At 29.0% G+C, this 19,922-nt stretch overlaps 4 protein-coding genes across 8 annotated transcripts; 2 read left to right on the top strand and 2 right to left on the bottom strand.

Annotated features, from left to right (window-relative positions):
• Window positions 1–779: 779 nt before the first annotated feature.
• On the bottom strand, window positions 780–5,218 carry LOC105668987 (uncharacterized). The gene is made up of 3 exons (XM_067348049.1): window positions 4,978–5,218; window positions 4,217–4,561; window positions 780–4,044 (listed from the first exon to the last, which is right to left on the bottom strand). Exons 1-3 carry the CDS (start codon window positions 4,990–4,992, stop codon window positions 1,975–1,977), a joined length of 2,430 nt encoding a protein of 809 aa, XP_067204150.1. The 5' UTR covers window positions 4,993–5,218; the 3' UTR covers window positions 780–1,974.
• Window positions 4,627–7,266, top strand: LOC136997358 (uncharacterized). Of its 3 annotated transcripts, none has more exons than XM_067348053.1 (5): window positions 4,627–4,939; window positions 5,335–5,575; window positions 5,641–5,898; window positions 6,037–6,201; window positions 6,500–7,266. In XM_067348053.1, exons 3-5 carry the CDS (start codon window positions 5,658–5,660, stop codon window positions 6,550–6,552), a joined length of 459 nt encoding a protein of 152 aa, XP_067204154.1. In that variant the 5' UTR covers window positions 4,627–4,939; window positions 5,335–5,575; window positions 5,641–5,657; the 3' UTR covers window positions 6,553–7,266. The 3 variants fall into 3 exon arrangements, with proteins under 3 accessions (XP_067204154.1, XP_067204152.1, XP_067204153.1); XM_067348051.1 differs by having other exon boundaries at window positions 4,628–4,939; window positions 5,335–5,558; window positions 6,500–7,263; XM_067348052.1 differs by lacking the exon at window positions 6,500–7,266 and having other exon boundaries at window positions 4,629–4,939; window positions 5,335–5,558; window positions 6,037–6,338.
• A 68-nt stretch (window positions 7,267–7,334) lies between these two features.
• LOC136997359 (uncharacterized) lies at window positions 7,335–12,109 on the top strand. 2 transcript variants are annotated; one of them, XM_067348054.1, is made up of 5 exons: window positions 7,335–7,532; window positions 7,607–7,833; window positions 11,021–11,057; window positions 11,781–11,880; window positions 11,968–12,109. In XM_067348054.1, exons 1-5 carry the CDS (start codon window positions 7,394–7,396, stop codon window positions 12,065–12,067), a joined length of 603 nt encoding a protein of 200 aa, XP_067204155.1. In that variant the 5' UTR covers window positions 7,335–7,393; the 3' UTR covers window positions 12,068–12,109. The 2 variants fall into 2 exon arrangements, 1 of the variants encoding a protein (XP_067204155.1); XR_010888145.1 differs by lacking the exon at window positions 11,021–11,057.
• Window positions 12,110–12,360: 251 nt separating this feature from the next.
• LOC105668822 (uncharacterized) lies at window positions 12,361–16,313 on the bottom strand. 2 transcript variants are annotated; one of them, XM_067348050.1, is made up of 7 exons: window positions 15,685–16,313; window positions 15,144–15,334; window positions 14,693–15,061; window positions 13,752–13,975; window positions 13,412–13,669; window positions 13,109–13,273; window positions 12,361–12,810 (listed from the first exon to the last, which is right to left on the bottom strand). In XM_067348050.1, exons 4-7 carry the CDS (start codon window positions 13,936–13,938, stop codon window positions 12,758–12,760), a joined length of 663 nt encoding a protein of 220 aa, XP_067204151.1. In that variant the 5' UTR covers window positions 13,939–13,975; window positions 14,693–15,061; window positions 15,144–15,334; window positions 15,685–16,313; the 3' UTR covers window positions 12,361–12,757. The 2 variants fall into 2 exon arrangements, 1 of the variants encoding a protein (XP_067204151.1); XR_010888144.1 differs by lacking the exon at window positions 12,361–12,810 and having other exon boundaries at window positions 12,972–13,273; window positions 13,412–13,975; window positions 15,153–15,334.
• Window positions 16,314–19,922: the final 3,609 nt, after the last annotated feature.

The raw sequence follows: 19,922 nt of genomic DNA, 5'->3' as shown, positions 1-19,922 counted from the left end.
AGGTCGTATCAGAAAAATTAAACTGATAAAAATAATTACTATGTCTTTAATCTTACTAGCCACTCTTTGCAAGTTTCATATAATCATCATGACTAAAACTTAAATACGAGATAGATTTTGCAACGCGCGTCGCATAGCGGTAAACGAACGAACTAGCAATTACCGAATATTGCTATTGCAATGTTACTGGAATGTTGCTGTCACATTCTCATGAAATATTACAATTACAGGTTGCAATAATGGGCTTGTTCGTTTTAGCTACACTGGGGCTGCTCTGGGTCTGCTCTACACAGGATAATACAGGACAGATAAATAGTTTGTCCTGTATTATCTTGTTTAGAGCAGACCCAGAGCTGCCCCAGTGCAGCTAAAACGAACAAGCCCAATGTCTCAACAATATTACATTGCAACTTGCAAGATTGTAACATTGCTGCAATGTAATTGCAATGTTCTGTGCTGTATGGGCAGTAAGAGTGACTTGATGAGGTCCTTTCTTAAAAATCTCTTCTTTAAATACCCCAAGCACTAATTTTCGAACTATTTGTATCATTCATAAAATGTATTCATATTTCATGTTATTTATTTTTCTCATATTATTTAGAAATACAATAAATAACATATATTTCTTATAAATGTAAAATAGTGTTTTTTTATTTTATTTTGTTTATATTCCTCTCTTGCATGCACGCGCGCGATGAGAAAAAGGTATAGAAACTTTTAGAAAAGTAAAATATTTTTAAATCAAGGCATTAAGTGAAATTAAGGAAAAAGTGATACAATTAGCCAGAATTTTTCGTTTATACAAAATCATATACAATTGCGTATGACTATATCTGAAATTTGCTTCTTACTTATATATGTTTATACATGATGCAAGACTTATACATAATCATATATTAGACTAACAGAGATTCATATATAATTATATATAAAATATTGTGGACATTATATATAAGTATGTATAAAAAGTACTTACATGTAATTCTATACTGCAGTCGCTCCATTTATATATATATATATATATAACGTTTTATATTTCGTCATGTATAATTATACATATTTTTACACAATTATGTAAAATATTGTATAACTCTATTAAATGCTACATGATTATATATGAGAAATTTTTTTACCGGGTTAAACTGTTGCATATAAGATATCTTTTAGATTCCTAAAAGATATCTTTTCGTTAAAAATGTAAGACATCTCAAGACATAGCAAGATATCTTTTAGGGATCTAAAAGATATCTTTTTGTTCATTTGGGTTATTTTATACAAGCAGACTAATGAATGCAAATAAATGCAAAATAAATAATAAATTATCATAATTTTTTTTTAGTTTTTATGAGAACCATATATTTCTTGGAAATATTGTTGTATTAAAGAGGGTGTCCCAGACTTACTATAACACCCGTTAATGCAGATTTTTGAGGTTATTTAAAAAATCTTAATGCCAAAATGTCGAAGCTGTTATAGCTTTTGATTAGGAAAGATTTAAAGTTCATCAATCAGCTTGTTAAAATTTTGCGCGCTCAGAGACATCGCATATCGAAAGAGCCCTTCCACAACATTTTACTCAGCTTGATCGAAATAATAATATTTGGAATTATTATTTATTTTATTTCTTTGTTTGCAAGATTAACGAATTTCGGGATGATAATAGTAATTGTTGCATGGAAACGCGTCGAATTGTGGCGATCGAATTGATCGATCAAACATCCCACATAGCACGAAATATTACGTAAATATTTCAGTAATATTGCAATATACCAGAAATATTACGCATTATCGTACTATATTACAGAAATATTACTGATATATTACATGTTGATAAATAACATTGAAATATTACAGTAATATTGTAATATATTGTTGCAAGATAATAAATAATACATATAATTAGAGCGATGTTATTGAGACGTTATTAAAATATCAAATATATTGATACATATATATTATATATATCATATATATTTACACATGATTTTTTGGATGTGATACAATTGTATGTAATATTGGATGTGATACAATTGTATGTAATATTGGCAAAATAACAAATTTGTCTTTGTATGGAATTTTATAAACTTTAGCGCATATGTTTTGATATAACCATGATTCTATACATTTGTTTTGTTTGACTATGGCTATTCCAAGAAATTGTGATTCGCATGGTATAGTGAATAAACTTGTATCGGGTATCAGTTTTTTTCCTATAATGTATATATTATTATTTTTACTCTTGGCAATATTGTAGACGCAAACGACAGTATTGTCTTTCAATAAAACACAGTTATTTTTTTTGTCGTCACATTTTAAATGAAATGAACCTAAATTCAATATTTTATATTGTTCTTTATATTCATGTTCACAATCCAATGGACCATCTTTATGATTTTTCTTGAGAAAAAATTTTTTATTGCGTATTTCGACTTGACTGATAACATTTAATTCATAAAGCCTTTTAGTAATTTGTTGAAGTGGTTTATCTCCTTTTCGAACCAGTTTTTTTAGCTGAAAAATGTAACTTTCAAATTGGAATGCGCTAAAACCATCTAGAGCACCAAATCGTTTTACATCCGATGTTAAATGTAGCAAATTGTGCACGTTATGAGAAACATATTTAACTCCGTAAATTGTTGTAAAAGACTGAACAAAAGTGTTTAAAAGCTTCTCTGCATACTCAAGTAATTGAGGATTTTTACTATGTTCAGTGCTGGCCAAAATACGAATCGCAATATGTAATGTCAAAAAATTTTCATAAACATTTTTATTGAGTATGTTTTTTAAAATTATTGGACCTGAATATAACAAAAATTGTCTAAATTCTGTGGCCTTCCATAATTTAATAAATTCAAGCGATCTTGGTTTTCTAGGAAAGTCAGACGGCGTATATTCCTTTAAAGTAAGTAATTTGTCTGAAATTTGTTGTACAGTCAAGCTAGATAAACGCGTATTTAATGGTCCTCTTAACCATAAAAATATCAATTTCCTCATGACTCCCAAACACACTAAATGCATATAGTCAAGAGTCACATTACTTACTGCACCAAAATAAGGAATATTTTTTAAAATGGTTTCGCCTATTTGATAATTTTCAGAGTAACCAAAATTTCGAAATACTTCGTCGTCTCTTAATAATAATTGATTCTTTTCCATTGGAAAGCAATTAGTATATTCAATTCGATTGCCATGAATTAAACATTTTGTGCAACTATCATAACCAGTATGATTCTTTACTTTTAAGATAAATGCCTTCGCTGGGGTATCACATACCAGAGCATGCAGTCTGATTTTATAACATATTCCATTATATTCATATCCAACATTTATTAATGGTATCAGCTCATTTACAAAAGCTTCAAGAAATTTATTTGAATCTGCTGGTTTGTTTTCACCGTAATATATACCAATAACTCGTACTTTTGGTAAAAGCTCATCGGAACACAAAATAGGCCACATTACTTTTCCACTAGAAATTCCAATTGGCGCACCATCTGTAGATATTATTAAATTTATTATTAAATTATCAATTTTTGAATTTATCCTGTCCTCTATTATTTTACAAATGGCTGGTTCAACTCCAAAATGAGAGTAGAAACCTTTATCCATAGAGGTAATATTTGTTGCTCTTGGAGTACACATAAGTGTACGTCCATCTTTAGGAAGTTTTACATTGCTTCTTTTCTTTAAAATTTGCAATAAACTTGTTAATGCATTTATATGTATTTTATAATCTGCAGCCCATTGTGTAATTTCGGACTTAAAGTCATTTTCTTCAAGTTCATATGAGGTATTGCTTGCAGCTTCACTATCTCTTTGATTATTAATCTCGGTATTTTCAATATCAAAGTCATTTTCTTCAAGTTCATATGAGGTATTGCTTGCAATTTCACTATCTCTTCGATTATTAATCTCGGTATTTTCAATATCAAAGTCATTTTCTTCAAGTTCATATGAGGTATTGCTTACAACTTCACTATCTCTTCGATTATTAATCTCGGTATTTTCAATATCCTGAGTATTTTTAACAGCATTTTCGACATCCTACATAGAAGAAATCAGATACAAATTAAAAATAAAATAATCACGTAATTCTTTTTTAAATAATTAATTATAAAAATAAAACTTAAGTTTGTGTAATATTTTATTGAAATTATTGCGATTTTATAACAACATAAAATTTTCATTTTCTTTCCTATTTATAATTTATACTTACATTTTCTTCATTTTCTGATTGTATTTTTGATTCATTGTTTATATTATATTTGTTTAAAATTTCCTCGTTCATTAATTTGCATTTCTCTGCGAGCATTTGTACATCATTGCTGCTATGTTGTGAAGTATTCTTCTTTTTACATGTACGTGAATTGCAAGAAAAGTCTATTTGACCGTCATTATTATTTGCTATATTATAAACTCTATTTCGTTTAACCTTTTTATATATTTTTGTAAATTCATTTAAACTTCTTTTATGTGCTAAACGACGTTTGTGTCTATCTGTGTAATCTGTCCACACAATTTCGCCATCTGTTTCTTCACTAGATGACATGTTGATGAATGTCTAGTGTGTATATATATATATATATACAATTTATATTCGTACCTTTTTGAAATTCAGCACTAGATTAAGTATATAATTTATTGGTGCCAAGTTATTTATTAAATCCTGACACTGATATTACGTGAAAGACACGCGCACGTTATGTTTAAGTAAGTGCGTCTTTATAGCGCCTTTACATTAGATGCTCATTGGTCGAGATAGTCTTATGTTATATATATGCAATTGTGTTATTTTGTGTGCGATAACCTTATATCGGATCGGAATGCATAGTGTGCATAATGTAACGTGCGCAGATTGTTTTTCATGTGATAGTGTCAAGATTTAATAACTTTGATACTAATGAATTATATACTTAATCTAGTGCTGAGTTCCAAAAAGGTACAGATATAAATTATATAATGTATATGTGTACATACATTCAGAAATTTCATGATTTCAGTTTCCTAAAATATCGGTTTATTTTAGGTCATATATTTATCTTTGCCGTGTTTTACCAAACTTGTTGCCTCTTGTATTATTACTAACTGACTCTCGATTAAATTGTAATAACACGCTATTGGGGTTATAATAAGCATAAATATCTTTTTTAATAATGCATAATTTTTCATTTTTCTAGTGCTTCAGTTCCCAAGAAACCATATTATATATATATATATATATATATATATATATATATACACATATATTACTATATATATATATATATATATATATAATATATAGTAATATATGTATATTTTTAATGAACTCTTTATTTCTGTCATTTTTTTCAGATTCTCTTTTCACAATAGTTGAAAATAAAATTAGAACATGTATTCAATCGTTGAATTTAATGATGGAATATTTGCTATTCCAACTATTTGGTTAAGCACAGACAAGAAAAAAGCTAAATGGCCTCCATTTGATGAAAGAAAAACTTTGAAAGCTATCTCTAGGAGAGAAGAACCTGATGAAAATTGGGAATTTTTAAGTGTCATAAGAATTTTTGGAACTGCATGTAAAATAATAATATAGGTTTTATATGTTCAATTAATAATATATGTTATATAAGAGTGATAAAAATACTTGTTTTATTACAGCTGATTATGATAATGCTATGAAAAAAGTGTCCTTAGCAGAACAGCTGACTGATATTAGTGATTCAGAAAATGCAAAAAAGACTAGAAAACGTCGTGCACGTCGTATGTTATCAAGTGAGGATTCTGACAATGAAGAATATCCTCCAAGAAAAAGATCAAACAGAATTAAAAGTAGTATGAAAAAAACAATGAATTCCAACATCCAATATCCAGAATTTCCTTCAACATCCAAATTACCACTTATTAGTATGGAAAATGGTAATTATATATATATTTACAAATTGCATAGCAAGTAATATACTTCAGTCAATGTACTTCTTAAACGCTCCATTAATTTGTGATATACATATTATTTGCTTGAATATAACATAATTTCTTTTCTTGTTTCTATTATAGATAATTCAATTGAAAAACATGATGGTGATACATCAATTGTACATGATGATGATACATCAATTGTACAAAAGAAAAATACTTTTATGAAAACATTCACCATTAAAGATACTTCTACAGATATAGATGTAGATCACACAAGTAATGAAAAAATTGTTGACGTAATTGGTAAGTCATGCATAAAAGTGATTTACAAATAATGGAAATTAAAAATTTTTAATTTTTAAATATTTCTACAAAAATTATGTATGAGGAAGGAAAATATTCTCACGAAAATAAATGCCCAGATAATTTGTGCGAGTTTATATTCCTCTCACGCGTGAATATTACGTGTATAAACAAGATCTCGCAGCTTTTTTTATAAATTTATTAATATAAAAGAAATAGTATACCTAATTTTAATCGAAATGATTTCAAATCAATTACTTTTAAAATGATTCAATTTTTGATTTCTGCTTTATTTCAGAAGCACGTATCCAAAAGATCATGCATAAATCAGAAGAAGTGAAAATCCAATGATGCGATGTCCGAAGAATAGGCTGCAATAAGATTTTTCATTCAACATCAAGAAATGCTTATTTAACAGCAGCTTCTCATTATCATGGGGAAGACTTCGGCGTTTTTTTTTCCTTTATCTATTTTGTATTTAATCTGTTCTCCGGACATCGCATCTTCGGATTTTTACTTCTTTTAATCCATGGAGCACGACTTTTTGGATATCCGCTTTTGGAATGAAATAGAAGTCAAAAATTGGATCAATGATTACTTTAAAAGGCGAAGCATTTTTTCGTCGAGAGATTGGCACCTTACCTGAGAGATGGCAAAAAGTAATCAATTCAAAAGGATATTATTTCGATTAAAATTGAGTGTACCATTTCTTTTATATTAATAAATATAATCTAAAAAAAACCAAGAACTTATTTGTACACTTAATAATAAGTCTGTTCTTTTTAGCTAAACTAGCTGCATCAGTTCAGAGTTTATCTTTCTCCTTTCATTTCCAATGTGGAGAGAAAAAGATAAACTTTGAACTAGTGTAGCCATTTTAGCTAAAAAGAACAAACTTAATAAGATTATTAAAATATTAAGTAATAATCTTTGGTTCTCTATTGAGCGTAAAATTTAAAAGCTTTTTAAAGCACATTAGTCGAAGGGCGAACAATCCGCACGCGCGCACTGTGAAAGCATTGTGCAGACATTTTGTTATCTGGGTAATTGTTAAAATATTAATGTAAATATTGGGTTGGCAAGAAAGTCATGTCGTAATAAGTTTTTGTTGTCGCCTTTCATTTAAATAAAAGAAAAAACGACTTTCTTGCCAACCCAATAATTAACTTTTTTTATTTTCATAGATAACGCAATGTTGACAAAATATAATGTTGACACCTCAATTGTACAAGAGAAGAATACTTCTCAGAAAACATGTTGCATAAGAGAAACTTCAAGAAATATAGATCATACATTTTTAACAACTAATGAAAAAATAGATTATTTAATTGGTAAGCCATAAAATGGAAGTTTAAAAGATTGTTTTTTAATATTTAATTGTTTTTAATGTTGCAAATATTTATAGAATTACAAAAATTATCTATAAAGAAGGAAAATGTTGTTCTTACAAAAATTAATGATCTACTAAAATCTATCAATAGTCTGGATAAATCAGGATATATAGATAATGCTACAGTTAATAACAAGAGTGAAGATGATGATAATATTGCTTCTTTACTTCCAATTGAAGATGCAGAACAACTGAAAAACTTCGAAGAAAAATTAAAAAATAAGGAATTTTATAATCAAGTGGTACACATATTTTTGCAATTTTACAACTTATTAAACAATTTTTTTAAAACTTAAAAGTTTAGTTTAAAAGTCTTTCAAAATCATTTTTTTAATTACATTAATAAAATAAAATGCATTCAACATTATTATTATTACATATACATATTATTATACAATAATATTATTACTACATATAATTATAATATATAATTCTATCAAGAAATAGTAAATGTTGAAAAATTTTATAAAATAAGTAGAAATATTACTACAGTACAAAAAATTAGATATAAACTCTTTTGCTTTAACAAATAATATATATACACTCACCCGAAAAAAAAGCGGTACACTGAAAATGTGGGAAAAATTCATCAAATTTCAACTGACGATAACTTCGTAAATAATAAAGATAGAAAGTTCTATAAAATATGGAAATGAAGCTAAAAATCTCTACTTTAAGAATCAATTTATTTCAATGTTGCAAAATAAATTTATTGAAAATGGCGGATGACAAAGCGCGAGCATGCAAAATTGAAAAATAATGGTTCGAGTTTGCGACGGTGCACGGTATAAACAAAAAATTGTAGCTTATTGGGATCAAAAGCGTACGAAAGTACAGAGTCTCCTCTTTAAAATGCTTTTTTATGCATCTCGATACGATGATTTTTCGCCGAGAGATTCGCATTTGAAGAAAAAGGCAGATTCTTACTTCAAATGCGAATCTCTCAGCGAAAAATCATCGTATCGAGATGCATAAAAAAGCATTTTAAAGAGGAGACTCTGTACTTTCGTACGCTTTTGATCCCAATAAGCTACAATTTTTTGTTTATACCGTGCACCGTCGCAAACTCGAACCATTATTTTTCAATCAATTGTTTTGCATCCGAAGGAGATGTCTGCAGATCTTTTGTGATTTCTCCGCCCTGACTTTTTGTTTATGCTCGACCGCACATTGCGAGAAGAGTGCTTGATTTCTCTTGATCTTTTTCTTTCGAGACGCGTTACTTATTCGTACGACTTCGTCAAAGTAAACAATAATTAATCTTTTCGCATTGAAATTATTGGTCAATTATGGCGACGATAAGTCCTGAAAAAGCTGCTCAAGTTGTAGCGTTAATTGAAGATGGGAGAAGTCGAAGGTACGTTGCTGAGGCACTTGATTTATCAGTGTCAACCGTGCAACGTGCTTATGCTAGGTACTTGGAGACTAATTCTGTCCAAAGAAGACCTGGTTCGGGACGTCCTCGTTGTACGAATGAAAACGATGACCGATTTATTGTTTTAAATTCATTAAGAGACAGACATCGAACGGCTGTTCAAATTCGAAACAATTTAAGAGATGTCCGCGAATGTAATGTATCCGTTGACACTATTCGAAACAGATTAGCGGAACACGGTCTTTTTCCGCGCAGGCCAGCAAATGTACCTTCGCTTATGCGTCGCCATCGCGTAACTCGACTCAATTTTGCTGTCGAGCATGCAGGCTGGACATATGCAGAATGGAGTACCGTTCTTTTTAGCGACGAATCTCGTTTTTGTCTGTATTCTTCAGACGGACGAGAACGAGTATACCGTCGCGTTGGAGAACGATTTGCAGACTGTACTGTAAGTGAGAGGCCTAGCTACAATGGTGGCTCTGTAATGGTTTGGGCAGGAATTTTCTGCGAATGCTCACACAGATCTCCACTTTTGTGACGCAAACATGAACGCAGATGTATACGTGGAAGACGTACTCATACCGTACGTTGTTCCGTATGCGCACTTCATCGAAGAGGACTTTTTGTTTATGCAAGACAATGCTCGACCGCACGTTGCGAGAAAAGTGCTTGATTTCTGCGATGAAGTTGGCATAAATCGACTCGAATGGCCAGCAATGAGTCCAGATTTAAATCCTATTGAACACCTATGGGACAATATTAACAGAAAAGTACGAAATCATATACCTGCTCCTCAGTCATTGCCAGAACTTCGAAGAGTTCTTGAAATAGAGTGGAATGACATTACGCAGACTGAAATTAGAACACTAATAAGAAGTATGCCTCGTCGCATGAATGAGGTAATACGCGCACGAGGAGGTCATACCCATTATTAATATACGCGCGCGCACACACAATTGTACACGCACCACCGGGAGGGTTTGGAGTCGTAAAATATCGTGGATCTAACGAGCCATGAGGTCCTTATCCCAGTGGTGCACGCGCACACACACGCATGCACGCGCACGCACGCACGCACGCACGCGCACGGACGCACGGACACACGCACGCACACACACACACACACACACATACACACGTGCCTACATGTGCACACGGGATCAGATTTCTGCCACGTCCACGCCGTTGATCCTGGGTAACGCCAAGAGCAGAATTGACACTTATAACCGTAAGGAGAGTTTGGAGTTTTAAAATACCGCGGAGCTGATAACCACAGAATTCTTATTCTTGCAATTCGGTCTGGTTCAAAATTGAATATCTCGGCACGTAATACAGCTAGCAGGATTTTTTAAAAACCATTTTAAAAGTTTGGATGTCTAGTGTTCGAAAATTCATAACGCAATAATGTGTGATAACTTTCTCCAAAATGGCGGATGACAAAGCAAAAGCATGCGAAATTGAAAAATAATGGTCTCGAGTTTGCGACGGTGCACGGTATAAACAAAAAATTGTAGCTTATTGGGATCAAAAGCGTACGAAAGTACAGAGTCTCCTCTTTAAAATGCTTTTTTATGCATCTTGATACGATGATTTTTCGCCGAGAGATTCGCATTTGAAGTAAGAATCTGCCTTTTTCTTCAAATGCGAATCTCTCGGCGAAAAATCATCGTATCAAGATGCATAAAAAAGCATTTTAAAGAGGAGACTCTGTACTTTCGTACGCTTTTGATCCCAATAAGCTACAATTTTTTGTTTATACCGTGCACCGTCGCAAACTCGAACCATTATTTTTCAATTTTGCATGCTCGCGCTTTGTCATCCGCCATTTTCAATAAATTTATTTTGCAACATTGAAATAAATTGATTCTTAAAGTAGAGATTTTTAGCTTCATTTCCATATTTTATAGAACTTTCTATCTTTATTATTTACGAAGTTATCGTCAGTTGAAATTTGATGAATTTTTCCCACATTTTCAGTGTACCGCTTTTTTTTCGGGTGAGTGTATATTAATAATATATATTATATATTACAAATAATCCACTTTTTAAAGTAGACAATTTCTTTTCCTGACAATTCATCTGCAATGCAAGGTATATATATATAAATTGATATTTTCTGTAGTAATAAATATATTGCAATTAATTTGTTCATAATGCTTGTGCATGTGTGTTAAATTTTCTATGCAGAGTAATCAGTATCTTTCTTTTTAAAAAATGAATGTTTTCATGAATGAAAAATGAAAATGATTAATATGTAAATTTGATTTCTATTTACGCTTATTGAATACATACTAAATAATGATAACGACTTACTATTTTATCATAAATATATATTGCATATGTTATCATAAACATATTGCTTATTATAAATAAAATAATATATTATTTATTTATTTGTAATAATTATTACAAGTGACTAAATTATATTATCGAGGAGGAAAAAATGTTGACGAAGTTGTGAACAAAATAATGAGGCAAATTTTTACTAACTCTCTAGCATGTAGTTACAGTTATCTTGGAAAACAGAAAAAGAAACCGTTTTATAATTTAGTTTTATGTAAATGCGTTTTGGGTAAATTTTGTAAAATTATAATAAATTCCCAGCAAACACAAAGTAATAGTAACATAACATTATTGTGTAATAATTTTTCAACACTCAACAGTGTAACTATTACATACAAGGCAATGTTACTTGCAGTTACATTTTTGAGTGGGAAATTATAACAATAATGTTATGTTACTATTATTTTGTGATTGCGTAAGTTTATATTGTTAAAGATAATTGAAAATAATAATAGAAATTTAATATTTCAGGTGCCGTTTATCGTCATAAATTTGATGTAACAGAGGACTACATCATTAAAAAAATAGAATTTTGGCTTGCTAATGCACCTACTCGTCAGGCTCGAGAAAAGTAAGTACAGTTTTTTAAAATATCACTTACAATAATTAAATTAAATTTTATTGCACAAACATAAATATATATATATAAAATTTTTAGAATAAAGGAAGAAAAAAGCAAGAATATAGAAAAGGAAAATGTAAAATCAAAAGACACCGACGATATTCTTGCACTTTCAGGAAATGAAAGTAAAGATTAAAAAATTTACAAACGGAAAACTTATTGTAACCATATATATATTATATGCCATTCAGTTTGTACTAACATTGTACGTAACATATTTTAATATATAAAGTATTATTGTGTATTAAAATAATTTTATTATTTAATTCCTTGCTATATTTAATATCACATAAATATTACAGAAATATTCATTAATATTACAGTAATATAATTGTGATATATGACTACAATATTACTGCGATTAATCTTCGCGGACATTTTAATATTGCTGTGACATCTCAATAATATTTAATCAATATTTCTGCTATATTTCATGGTAATATTGCAATGGAAAAATAATATTGCTGCAATATTGCTGCAACATTATGTGCTATGTGGGATCCTTTTGAATTGATTACTTTTTGCCATCTCTCAGGTAAGGTGCCAATCTCTCGACGAAAAAATGCTTCGCCTTTTAAAGTAATCATTGATCCAATTTTTGACTTCTATTTCATTCCAAAAGCGGATATCCAAAAAGTCGTGCTCCATGGATTAAAAGAAGTAAAAATCCGAAGATGCGATGTCCGGAGAACAGATTAAATACAAAATAGATAAAGGAAAAAAAAACGCCGAAGTCTTCCCCATGATAATGAGAAGCTGCTGTTAAATAAGCATTTCTTGATGTTGAATGAAAAATCTTATTGCAGCCTATTCTTCGGACATCGCATCATTGGATTTTCACTTCTTCTGATTTATGCATGATCTTTTGGATACGTGCTTCTGAAATAAAGCAGAAATCAAAAATTGAATCATTTTAAAAGTAATTGATTTGAAATCATTTCGATTAAAATTAGGTATACTATTTCTTTTATATTAATAAATTTATAAAAAAAGCTGCGAGATCTTGTTTATACACGTAATATTCACGCGTGAGAGGAATATAAACTCGCACAAATTATCTGGGCATTTATTTTCGTGAGAATATTTTCCTTCCTCATACATAATTTTTGTAGAAATATTTAAAAATTAAAAATTTTTAATTTCCATTATTTGTAAATCACTTTTATGCATGACTTACCAATTACGTCAACAATTTTTTCATTACTTGTGTGATCTACATCTATATCTGTAGAAGTATCTTTAATGGTGAATGTTTTCATAAAAGTATTTTTCTTTTGTACAATTGATGTATCATCATCATGTACAATTGATGTATCACCATCATGTTTTTCAATTGAATTATCTATAATAGAAACAAGAAAAGAAATTATGTTATATTCAAGCAAATAATATGTATATCACAAATTAATGGAGCGTTTAAGAAGTACATTGACTGAAGTATATTACTTGCTATGCAATTTGTAAATATATATATAATTACCATTTTCCATACTAATAAGTGGTAATTTGGATGTTGAAGGAAATTCTGGATATTGGATGTTGGAATTCATTGTTTTTTTCATACTACTTTTAATTCTGTTTGATCTTTTTCTTGGAGGATATTCTTCATTGTCAGAATCCTCACTTGATAACATACGACGTGCACGACGTTTTCTAGTCTTTTTTGCATTTTCTGAATCACTAATATCAGTCAGCTGTTCTGCTAAGGACACTTTTTTCATAGCATTATCATAATCAGCTGTAATAAAACAAGTATTTTTATCACTCTTATATAACATATATTATTAATTGAACATATAAAACCTATATTATTATTTTACATGCAGTTCCAAAAATTCTTATGACACTTAAAAATTCCCAATTTTCATCAGGTTCTTCTCTCCTAGAGATAGCTTTCAAAGTTTTTCTTTCATCAAATGGAGGCCATTTAGCTTTTTTCTTGTCTGTGCTTAACCAAATAGTTGGAATAGCAAATATTCCATCATTAAATTCAACGATTGAATACATGTTCTAATTTTATTTTCAACTATTGTGAAAAGAGAATCTGAAAAAAATGACAGAAATAAAGAGTTCATTAAAAATATACATATATTACTATATATTATATATATATATATATATATATATATATATAGTAATATATGTGTATATATATATATATATATATATATATATATATATATATATATATATATGAAATTATTACAAATAAGATATAATATGAAATTATGTATCTACAAATTTAATAATTGCAGGTTACTTTGAAGCATGTCAAAGAAACTTCAAAAAAACATTAAAGGCAACAATAATATATTTTATTAATTTTTTAAATATAAATAAATAAAAACAGATTATCAACTTAAAGAAAGAAATTGTTATTATTAATAACCTTTTACAAAAAATAATGACATTTTAGATGTATTTATAATAGTAATAACATTAAATACAATAAAAAATACAGCACCTTTATATTATTTTTTTAATATAATGCATTTGTCGTATTTAATAATCTGGTTTATCAAACTCTGATAATATAAACTAAAAATATGTTTTAAATAAGAAATTAAATAAATTCAACTTTTAAATTCAATGAACAAAACAAACATATTTCAGGTACAGAAGATTATCTCTTCAAAGAAACTTAATAGAAATAAAAAATTCAATCTTATCGAGTAAAATTCGAGTAAAAAAAAACTAATCAATAAAAATATTGTAAACTATAAACTAAAAGTTTATTTTCATATTATTCTAAAGATATTACCTCTTGTTCCTCAATTTTTTGTTTTATCAGTTTTTCTTTTTCTATTAATATTTTTTCTTTTTCTATAGATAATTTTAATAATTCTACTTTTAATTTTTCTGTTTCTAATTTGTTCTTTAACGTTTCCATTTCGTACATTTCTTTTTCTTCTATATTAGCTTTTTTATTACATGCTATTTCAGTATTTTTTAGTTTTGAAATCTTATTGCACTGGCTGATTTCATCATGCTTCCTTTTTTTACCAATAGTACATGTTGATGTTGTTGGTATATCCTCTTCTTTATTTTGTAACGGAAAACTTATTTGTGATTTTAATTTCTTGCTATTCCAAATTGTCCAATCATTAATTTCTTTATTCTTTATTAAATGCTAAAAATTTTAAATGTTTTGTGTTAAATATTATATATTTATATTTTGTTAATAACTTTGTATTATTGAGTTATGAATTTACTGTAAATACTTCAGTTGAATTGCTTTCATCATTTGTATCTTGTAAAATATCATCAACTGTTATAATGTTTTCTTTATTATAAATGAAATCTGAATCATAGGGATTTAATAATCCATTTGTTGCTGTTTCCCCCATAATTTCTTTAGCTCGTTCATATAACATATTTTTTTCTAAATTAGACACACCTCCACCTACAAATTCGATAACAAAGTATAATACTTTTCTAATTTTAACATTAATATAATAATATAATACCATTAATTATATTAATATACATATCGTCCCTCTTATACCAAAATCATAAATGTGCAAATTTTCTTTAATCTCTTTGTGAAATTTATTTTATACTACTTGATAAGGTATTTACAAAGCTAGGAGCTTCAGAGGATATTTTAAATATCCTAGGATATTTTAAATACTTAGTTCTGAAGCTTTGTAAATACAAAATCAAATAATACAAAATAAATGTTACAAAGAAAAATGAGATTAAAATTTGCACATTCGTGGTTTTGACATAAAAGGCACGATATAACATTTATACCTGTTTTATAAATTTCTCGCTTAAATGTAGCGCAATATTTTCTTGTTTCTTTTTTTATATTATCCCATAAATATTTTAAATTTTTTTCTGTTCGTTGTATCGTATTACGTGCATTAAATTCCTTTGTAACATTTGCCCACGTTTCATCTTTTTTTAAAATTATATTATTATTGCATTCTTTATTTTCTATTATGTGTCGATATAAAAAAATAATGTCTAATAAACTATTTTTATCACTAGTTGTGAAGTTTCTTGATCGTTGCATTGTTATCTATTTTTAATTGTTAATATATTTATATACTCTTTCACTTTTATATCACTTTCTTTTTATTGTGTATTTAACGTGCCGTCACCGTGCTAAAAGATTACAGGTTAGGATCAGTTAGAATCGATGACGTGTATTTTAGTTACAAGTTTCGAAGTTGGCTATTCTGAAAAGTTAACGGACGGTTAGGCTTAACCGACGTTGGAAAAAGTGGCCCTAAGGTTGACGTGTAAACATAGGGCTTGTTCGTTTTAGCTACACTGGGGCTGCTCTGGGTCTGCTCTACACAGGATAATACAGGACAGATAAATAGTTTGTCCTGTATTATCTTGTTTAGAGCAAACCCAGAGCTGCCCCAGTGCAGCTAAAACGAACAAGCCCATAGTCTATGAATGGAATACACCATTAGAGGCTACTTTTTCCAACATCGGTTAACGTTAACCACGGTATAAGAATATAAGATGATTTCACGGCAACAAATTTTTGTGATTTTTCTGTCATTGTTTCACATTGAATCGCTAGGTGGCTACGTGTTGAGCGACTTGAAATATATATATATATATATATATATATATATATATATATACATATATAGAAATTTTATTAAAATTTTATTGTCCTGCGGAACTTAATTATAAATATTCATTTTCTTAAAGAAACTTAATTTTCTATAAAGACTGGAATACATTATTAATTATTTTTTCTGCAAATTTAACTAAGAATAATTTGTTATAAAAAAATTAAAAAATATTTTGTCAGTAATATATATTTTTATACACAATGTTAAAAGTTTTATTTTAAAAAATTTGTATTATTTAGGACTATAATTATATATAGATGTGCTTTAGAGATTCATCATCTATCCTTTTTTATCCACATCTATCCACATTTTCTATTCTTTTTTACTTGGAATCTTGCACCAACGTGACATCTTGTGTGACATGCCTTAACTATGACATCTTAATCACAGATTTTTTGATAGAATACAATGGTCGTGAAATCACCTTATATTCTTACACCGTGACGTTAACCGATGATTTCACTTTGTTAATAGAATTGCCAACATAATGAAATAAGGTCATAAAAAAAAGGATTTAAAATTTTTGTCACTTTTAATGAATATATTTTATACCTTATGTTAGCAATTCTGGGTGTTTACGATAATTCAAGTTCGAGTTAGTTTCACTAGGACCGACAATGAGATATACATAACCATCTAGAACCTTTATGATTCATGACAACTCAACGCTGTCTTGTATTGCTTGAGTTAAATTCATTGAATTTGTTGAGTTTAATAAATATAATTATATACATATATATATAATTATATCTATTAAAGAGGTATACCAACATACATACCAACATTATTTGTTTCTTTCATAGACTGATTTGCAGTTGACATTTTTTTATTACAATAAAATTTGCTCTATAAACTCAACAAATTCAATTAATTTAACTCAAGCAATACAAGACAGCGTTGAGTTGTCATAAATCATAAAGATTCTAGATGGTTATGTCTATCTCATTTTTCGGTCCTAGTGAAACTAAGGCCGGCGTCACATAGAACCCGTAATCCGTAATCCGCACCAAAAGTCCGCAAAAGTTACTAGGGATTGCGTCCGTAACGTTACGTGTGTTTTATCTCCTTGTGTCCCATGGAGCCGTAATTCCATGAAATTTCCGTAAAAGTTACTAAAAGTTACTAGTGATTACTAGTAATGCTTTTTTTAATATTATTTATTTAACTAAATTTGACGATTTAATTAAAATTTTTGTTAAAATTATAATATATTCTGTAGTTTTCTTATGAATAAAATACAAATAAACAATTATAATTTGTTAAATAAAAAATAGTAATACCGTTACGTGTGTATTTACGGCTCCATGGGACACAAGGAGAAAAAACATACGTAACGTTACGGACGCAATCCCTAGTAACTTTTGCGGACTTCCGGTGCGGATTACGGATTACGGCCGGCGTCACATAGAACCCGTAATCCGTAATCCGCACCGGAAGTCCGCAAAAGTTACTAGGGATTGCGTCCGTAACGTTACGTGTGTTTTTTCTTCTTGTGTCCCATGGAGCCGTAAATACACACGTAACGGTATTACTATTTTTTATTTAACAGATTATAATTGTTTATTTGTATTTTATTCATAAGAAAACTACAGAATATATTATAATTTTAACAAAAATTTTAATTAAATCGTCAAATTTAGTTAAATAAATAAAATTAAAAAAAGCATTACTAGTAATAACTAGTAACTTTTAGTAACTTTTACGGAAATTTCATGGAATTAGGCCGGCGTCACATAGAACCCGTAATCCGTAATCCGCACCGGAAGTCCGCAAAAGTTACTAGGGATTGCGTCCGTAACGTTACGTGTGTTTTTTCTTCTTGTGTCCCATGGAGCCGTAAATACACACGTAACGGTATTACTATTTTTTATTTAACAGATTATAATTGTTTATTTGTATTTTATTCATAAGAAAACTACAGAATATATTATAATTTTAACAAAAATTTTAATTAAATCGTCAAATTTAGTTAAATAAATAAAATTAAAAAAAGCATTACTAGTAATAACTAGTAACTTTTAGTAACTTTTACGGAAATTTCATGGAATTAGGCCGGCGTCACATAGAACCCGTAATCCGTAATCCGCACCGAAAGTCCGCAAAAGTTACTAGGGATTGCGTCCGTAACGTTACGTGTGTTTTATCTCCTTGTGTCCCATGGAGCCGTAATTCCATGAAATTTCCGTAAAAGTTACTAAAAGTTACTAGTTGTTACTAGTAATGCTTTTTTTAATTTTATTTATTTAACTAAATTTGACGATTTAATTAAAATTTTTGTTAAAATTATAATATATTCTGTAGTTTTCTTATAAATAAAATACAAATAAACAATTATAATCTGTTAAATAAAAAATAGTAATACCGTTACGTGTGTATTTACGGCTCCATGGGACACAAGGAGAAAAAACACACGTAACGTTACGGACGCAATCCCTAGTAACTTTTGCGGACTTCCGGTGCGGATTACGGATTACGGGTTCTATGTGACGCCAGCCTTACGGCTCCATGGGACACAAGGAGATAAAACACACGTAACGTTACGGACGCAATCCCTAGTAACTTTTGCGGACTTTCGGTGCGGATTACGGATTACGGGTTCTATGTGACGCCGGCCTACGGGTTCTATGTGACGCCGGCCTAACTCGAACTTGAATTATCGTATACACCCTCTATTAACAAATTGAAATCGTCGGTTAAAGGTGCCTTTTCACGCTGACGCTCGACGCTCATTTTTAGCGTCCAAATATGTCACGTGAACAAAGTTGACGCTGGATGTAAGAAATGCATGAAAAGAGTTTCTCGTAAAATTTAGCGTCAGTCAGGGTCTGCGTCGGTATTTATCAATATTCGTATATATCAAAACTGCTAAAAGTTTTTGTCACTGATTTTGTTCAGTTAATTTTTTCACTCGCTTTATTAATAATTATTGTTTTAAATATTAAAAAAAGTGTAATTAAGTAGGAATAAGATAAAAACCTTTGGTTACCAGTTCTACTTATTTTATCAAAAATGCTAAAAAAATGTTTATTAATAATTTTTTTATCATATGTAATATTTTTTATTATATGTTTACAAACATAAAATATTTACTTCATATCATATTATTTATTTTGATAAGTATACAAAATGTATATCTTTTCAATTAAACAAAGTTTCATATTATTGCAAACTTTGATAAGTAGAGTAGGAAAAACGATATTAGAATAGTTGTTCAGTATTAGAAAATTTCTAATGTAATACTTAAGAATAGCATTTTTCAAAGTTAGAAAATTAATTGTATAGAATAAAAATGCACAGCATATTTGTATATATTATATTTCAAGCTTTTATTTATAATAAAATAACTTTTTATTGAATTAAATTTACATAACATTGATATTAAATTTACATAAT

The sequence above is a fragment of the Linepithema humile genome, chromosome 1 (genome assembly GCF_040581485.1).
Source record: "Linepithema humile isolate Giens D197 chromosome 1, Lhum_UNIL_v1.0, whole genome shotgun sequence".
Classification (NCBI taxonomy): domain Eukaryota; kingdom Metazoa; phylum Arthropoda; class Insecta; order Hymenoptera; family Formicidae; genus Linepithema; species Linepithema humile.
This window is presented reverse-complemented; position numbering and strand designations above follow the sequence as displayed.

What these genes read in the sequence shown, in the direction of transcription:
- LOC105668987 (XM_067348049.1), bottom strand. An exon ending in AATCAGAAAATGAAGAAAAT is followed by an intron (nt 4,045 to 4,216) that starts GTAAGTATAAAT and finishes TCTTCTATGTAG; the next exon opens with GATGTCGAAAATGCTGTTAA.
- LOC136997358 (XM_067348051.1), top strand. Translation starts at nt 5,372, where the DNA reads ATGTATTCAATCGTTGAATTTAATGATGGAATATTTGCTATTCCAACT. An exon ending in AAGAATTTTTGGAACTGCAT is followed by an intron (nt 5,559 to 5,640) that starts GTAAAATAATAA and finishes GTTTTATTACAG; the next exon opens with CTGATTATGATAATGCTATG. An exon ending in AAAAATTGTTGACGTAATTG is followed by an intron (nt 6,202 to 6,499) that starts GTAAGTCATGCA and finishes GCTTTATTTCAG; the next exon opens with AAGCACGTATCCAAAAGATC.
- LOC136997359 (XM_067348054.1), top strand. Translation starts at nt 7,394, where the DNA reads ATGTTGACAAAATATAATGTTGACACCTCAATTGTACAAGAGAAGAAT. An exon ending in AGGAATTTTATAATCAAGTG is followed by an intron (nt 7,834 to 11,020) that starts GTACACATATTT and finishes TTTTTAAAGTAG; the next exon opens with ACAATTTCTTTTCCTGACAA. An exon ending in CAATTCATCTGCAATGCAAG is followed by an intron (nt 11,058 to 11,780) that starts GTATATATATAT and finishes TTAATATTTCAG; the next exon opens with GTGCCGTTTATCGTCATAAA.
- LOC105668822 (XM_067348050.1), bottom strand. Translation starts at nt 13,938, where the DNA reads ATGTATTCAATCGTTGAATTTAATGATGGAATATTTGCTATTCCAACT. An exon ending in ACTTATTAGTATGGAAAATG is followed by an intron (nt 13,274 to 13,411) that starts GTAATTATATAT and finishes TTTCTATTATAG; the next exon opens with ATAATTCAATTGAAAAACAT. An exon ending in AAAAATTGTTGACGTAATTG is followed by an intron (nt 12,811 to 13,108) that starts GTAAGTCATGCA and finishes GCTTTATTTCAG; the next exon opens with AAGCACGTATCCAAAAGATC.